Source organism: Arachis ipaensis, chromosome B10 (assembly GCF_059453495.1).
Source record: "Arachis ipaensis isolate K30076 ecotype BB chromosome B10, ASM5945349v1, whole genome shotgun sequence".
Classification (NCBI taxonomy): Eukaryota; Viridiplantae; Streptophyta; class Magnoliopsida; order Fabales; family Fabaceae; genus Arachis; species Arachis ipaensis.
The window spans coordinates 16,651,934-16,657,716 of NC_142435.1; the positions used below are offsets into that span (position 1 = coordinate 16,651,934).

The 5,783-nt window shown below is 36.5% G+C and overlaps 1 protein-coding gene across 1 annotated transcript; it reads left to right on the top strand.

Annotated features, from left to right (window-relative positions):
* Window positions 1–455: 455 nt before the first annotated feature.
* LOC148579260 (uncharacterized) lies at window positions 456–1,962 on the top strand. The gene is made up of 3 exons (XM_088500960.1): window positions 456–633; window positions 1,234–1,509; window positions 1,622–1,962. Exons 1-3 carry the CDS (start codon window positions 456–458, stop codon window positions 1,960–1,962), a joined length of 795 nt encoding a protein of 264 aa, XP_088357086.1.
* The last annotated feature ends 3,821 nt before the right edge of the window (window positions 1,963–5,783 follow it).

A 5,783-nucleotide genomic window follows, 5' to 3' on the forward strand; every position in this document is an offset into this window, starting at 1 on the left:
TCATCGGGTCTAAGATCGAATTCGAGTCTAACAAATAGACTCGTTATATATTTCGGGTCGAATCTGAATCACATCAAACCCGATTTCATCCGACCCATGCACACCCCTAATTTGCAATTCCGCAAATACTAAGTAAATGATAAATAACACACATTTATTGATGAATCTTCCGTATATTTTGATAATTTGTGATTATTGTATACTCTATCTAATTAATTAATTTATCTCTTAGGTATATTTTAATAAAAATTAAATATAATGGTTATAAATACATTCTCGTATGAATTTAATGATTATAAATACATTGTCTGCATATCACCTATTAAGTATACGGGCCTGCTACACATACAAGTTTACAAGCTTACAAGTTGGCCCAGCCCAAATAGAACTCACGCGCATAAAGAGAGATAACATGGCGCGTCAAAATCACGCGCTCAACACTCAAACGGTTACGTATGGCAAACTCTTCCACTTCTTCCACTTCTCAAAACGCTTCGAAAACAAGGAAACCCTTCCATTTTCGAGCGAAGATCAAAGTTCAAAATATACAAGTCATTGTTCAAAACCTCTGTCAAAACACCATCAAACTCTCCATCAAGAATCTCAAGAGAAAACAAAGCAACAATACTCAACATAAGTTCATTAAGATTCCTGTATATTTTCCATATTACAAACTACGTTTTGCTTTCCTTCTACGTCGTTGTTCTAGGGTTTACTGTTACTTTTGCTTCTTTGTTACACTGTTCTTCTACGTTGTTGTTCTAAGTTATCCTGTTATTCTTATTGTTCTAGATCTTCTGGTAAATGATTTTTGGGGATTTATTCCGTAGATTGGGGGGTGTATACTGCTTGAACTTGTAATGTGGCTTGATATTGAAGCATGTTTGAGTGATATCTGACTGATATATATGGATACTATATCTGAATCATATCTATGGGAGTATCTCACTGTTATCAATGAGGGTATCTGATTCTTACATGTGGGTGTATCTTACTGTTATCAATGGGTGTATCTGACTCATATATGCGTGTATCTTACTGATATCTCAATTAATTTGATATTGAAGCATGTTTGAGTGATACCTGACTGATATATATGGATTTATCTGAATCATATCTATGGGTGTATCTCACTGTTATCAATGAGTGTATCTGAATCATACCTATAGGTGTATCTTACTGTTATATATGGGTGTATCTTACTAATGTCTTTGGGTGTATTTTTCATTTCAGAGAAAATGGCAGCAAGAAAACAAACAAAAGACCTTAAGTGTGCCACACATCTCCTAAGTGATAAGTTCAGAAACATGAGTGAGGAGAAGAAGGTGATTGTGAGGGATCTCGGATTCGGTGGGTTGATGCACATCCCACCATTGAAGGTGGATCACCAACTATTAAGGGAGCTAGCAAACAACTTCAAACTTGGGGACAACAAACTGAAAACAGGATATGGTTCTTTCCAAATAACACCAAAAACAATAGGTCATGCGCTTGGCATCAATGCAACAGGTAACTAGCTTAAAAATATAGGTGTATATTAAGTTGATGGTTGGGTGTATTTAAGTTGATGATTGGGTGTATTTGAACCGACTTGGATACTTTGTTATTTTCCTTTTTGTAGGAGATCTGTTTCCTGAGAAAGTTGAGTATAAGAAACTTTCTGATGATGACAAAATAATTTTTAGAAGATTCCAGGGTAAGACCCTCAAAAGTCTTACCGATGAAATGATGGAAATCGGCGTTGGCAACGAAGAGGAATGCCTGATGTTCAAGAGGATATTCATCCTCTATATACAGATGGCGTTCCTTTTGCCAACGACGATAAACAAAATATCGCCTGTGCACTTGGCCCCAATTTTTAAGATGGACGGCATATCGGAGAGAAACTGGGGGGGGGCATGTTTTGACCTTCATGATCAAGGGCATCACAGACTACAAGGAGAAAAAGAAGAAGGCAATTGATGGCTGCTTCTTCGCCCTAATGATAATTTACTTTCATCTTTCAAAAAACAAAGGCAAGAAGAGGGCTGAAAGACCACCAAAGCCTTGGATTGCCAACTGGACTAAGGAGCAGTTGGTGGAAAGAATGACTACAGAAAGAGAGGAAATTTTGGTAAGTAAACATAATATGTTGGTTGTATTTTATTTACCTGAATGCTGCTAGCTAAAATATCTAATGTTTCAGGGGATTGTGAAGATGGCGGAGACAAGAGCAAGAGAAAAAATGAAAAAAGAAGAAAAAAAAGAAAAAAAACAAGAAATAAAAAAAAAACAAAAAAATGAAGGCGAGTTCAACATCATCTTCGGAGAAAGAAACTATTGACAGTGACACTTCTACCTCTGAGTCTGAGACTCAAGAAGACTCAGAGGATTCAGGAACAAAACACCGCAGCAAAAAGGGGAAAAAGTAAGTACCATACTTGGGTGTAATTGCTTTTTCAAGTTGGGTGTATTTTGTTGATCACGTTGGGTGTATGTAGTTTATTAAGCTGGGTGTGTTTCGTTTGCTGCGTTGGGTGTATCTTGTGCATTCATTTGCGTGTTTTTTTTAGTATGTTCTAAATAATGATTGTTTGCCTTCCAGAATGGACTCCAGAAAAAGAAAGAAGAGTCAAGAGAGGTCCGATTCTGATTCAGAATCTGAATCTGAATCAAGTGATGAGTAATGTCCTGAAATTATTACTCCTTTCTTTTGGCTTCATTATTAAGATTTCGTGTATTAACTGAAGTATCTCTTATTAACTTATAGGAGCGAAGAATCATCACCGGTGGAGAAGGAAAAGAAAAAGAAAAAGACAAAAATATCACCAAAAAAGTAAGCACTTCTTTGGATAATATTCTGTAATAAAATTAATTTTTTATTTCTGATTGGTACTCTTTTTTTTCCACCCAGAACACAACCAAAAAAGAAAAAAGTTGTTGTGGAGGATTCACCTCCTAAAGAAGATCAATACTTTGACGGGTACAGTACCTCGTAAGCTATATTACCGTCTATTATCGTAATTATTTTTGTTAACATCTTCTTTTATGAATGTAGTGAGACATATGAAATATCAAGTGACGAACTAGATGAATGGTTAAGGCAAAACGTTGATAAATCTGCTGCAGAGGGGTATGTCTTGCTGGGCTGTCTATTTCATATTTTGGTGTGTTTTGTATGCTAATAATTGCTTCTTGTTTTGTAGGGAGAACCAAGCTGACCTGCGATAGACAGAAGGTCGCTATGTGTCGTCTGAAATGTAAGAAGCTTTATTATTTAATAAAATCTTGTTATCATGATTTGGGTGTATTTTGTGGAACCATTTGGGTGTATTTTGTGGATCAAGTTGGGTGTATGTTGTTTACTAAGTTGGGATATTTCGTTTGTTTTGTTGGGTGTATATTGTCCATTCGGTTGGTTGTATCTTGTGCATTCATTTGGGTGTATTTTATACCTGTATCTTATTTTGTCTGAATAACATGAAATCTGTTTAGACTACCGGCTGTGAACTTGGGAAGTGATGATCCTTCCTCTCAAGGACGCACAGAACAGAGTAGTGTAAACCAGCCGTCACAGAGCATGTAATTTCTCTTTCAAATAACCGTTACTTTTATTCTTCTATTACCCTTCTACTTCTAATTCTGTATATATGTTTTTTAGAAAAAAAAGCCCTTTATTATTTTATTCAAGAAAAAAAAGGCAGGAAAAAAAGCAAAAACTGCAAGTATGTAAGTTCTCAAAAAACAAAGCCTGTCTTCTTTTTGAATTGTTCGGGTGTATTTCTTGAATTTCTTTGGGTGTATTTTAGATTGAGTCCGGCTGATTCGAATATGATGGTTGTGAGGGAACAGACACCGTCGGATGCGCTTGCAATGTGAGTTTTCCAAGAATATTTAAACCTTATAACCTTATTATTTTCAAAAGCGTTGTTAACCCTTCTTTTTTCTTCTTGTTTAGAGTCCCGATTCAGGTTTTTGTGCCTGCATCCCAAACAACCACTGAGATAGATTTTGAACCAACCCCTATGCTACAGATTGAAGGGACTACAGTAACGTAAGAAATAGTATTGGGTGTATATTTGTTTAGAGTTTGGGTGTATATTTGCTAACAGTTTGGGTGTATATTGTTCCTGATTAGTTTTTTTTTTTTACACCATGATTAATTTTGTGTAACTGTGCAGCACTTCTGAAACCCCCAAACAACTTCAAGAGACCACACCCACGCTTCCCCCAGCTCCAACTAAAATGTAAGTTCATCAGACTAAAATCAATCTTTGCTTATCATCCGTATATTCTTATTCTTATTCTTATACATGATGACGCAGTCATCCAGCTGCAGAAGACGCTGCTGCCCTGTTGATGATAGCACGGACAGCAACCTATGTTCCTAAAACAGATCCAGGGGTGCCATCATTCAGCCTTGGATTGACTGATTCAAGCCAGGAGGGGGGCATCAACGCAGGAGACAGAAAGCGCAAAATCTCCAGAAGCTGCAAATTTGATAAAACAATTGGACAATTTGGTCCAAAAAATAGCAAGCAGCGCGGCGAAGGGAAAAAACAAAAGTCCATAAATTCAGAGGGAGACTAGGGGAGAAAGTTCTGCAAAGTTTGAAACTCTTGGGGGAATAAATCAAATTCCAGATGATATGAAACAAAAGTGCTACATCTGGGGGACGAGACTCAAGGAAGACGCAGATGGCAATACTAACGAGTATGAGGAGATGTGCACTCTGATTGGTCAAAGAGAATACATTTTGATGAGAATGCACCTTGTATCCCTCCAGGCAAAAAGTAATATAGAATCTCAGGTAATATTAGAATAACATTAATGTTTTTACACCAAAGTCAATTGCAATGCTTATTAATATAAAATTGATTTCGGCATATATTTCTAGATTGTATCTGCCATCTGCCTCATCCTCAACCAGAAAAATGAAAAGAGGTTTCAAGAACAAATATACTGTCTTCCCCCCCGATATTGTGGTAAGTGTTACTTCTACGAACTTTGGGTGTATTTTCTGTATTGATTTGGCTGTATTTTTTACGTTCGATTGGGTGTAAGTTTAGTATTTCATTTCTTGTTTCACAATTCTTGCAGAGCATGGCGCTTTCGGATCACCCAAAGGGGGAATTCATATCACCGAAAATGAAAAAGGAATTCAGGGTGGAAGCCTACCCGAGTTTCATTCCCTTCATAGATAGAAAAAAATTAACTTCGCATCCATATGTAAGTTTTCGTTTGCTAAATTTGTTAGTACGCTTATTTACTTATATGCCAAATAAAATAACACACTGTTGAAATGTGGCAATCCTTCAGATTTTTGCTCCTGTTTGCCACTCGGGGCATTGGTGGTTATGGCTAATAAATACAACAAAGCGGAAATGTCATATACTTGACCCGCTACACAAAAAAGCTCCAAGCGATGAGAGAAAGGACATTAATAAATTCACTGTAAGTTGCCTCTGTCTTCTTTACTTTAATAGATAGGTCTATTTCGTTAGTTGTGTTGGGTGTATATTGTCCATTCAGTTGGGTGTATCTTGTGCATTTATTCGGGTGTATTACTGATTTGTTTTGCTATTTAAGGGATATGTATTTTCAAGATTGATAACATATGCCAGCGGGGAACCTCTGCAGAAAGGGGAGAACGAGAAGAAAATTAAAGCATCATATGTTAAAATATCAGGCCAAAAAACAAGGTATAAATTTGTGACTCTGAACATTAAACTTTCGTAAATGAGATTTGTAATTTATTTTCTTCGTTTTCAGCTATGACTGCGCTATCTACGTTATGAAGTGGA

What these genes read in the sequence shown, in the direction of transcription:
- LOC148579260 (XM_088500960.1), top strand. Translation starts at nt 456, where the DNA reads ATGGCAAACTCTTCCACTTCTTCCACTTCTCAAAACGCTTCGAAAACA. An exon ending in ACAAAGCAACAATACTCAAC is followed by an intron (nt 634 to 1,233) that starts ATAAGTTCATTA and finishes TTTTCATTTCAG; the next exon opens with AGAAAATGGCAGCAAGAAAA. An exon ending in GCTTGGCATCAATGCAACAG is followed by an intron (nt 1,510 to 1,621) that starts GTAACTAGCTTA and finishes TCCTTTTTGTAG; the next exon opens with GAGATCTGTTTCCTGAGAAA.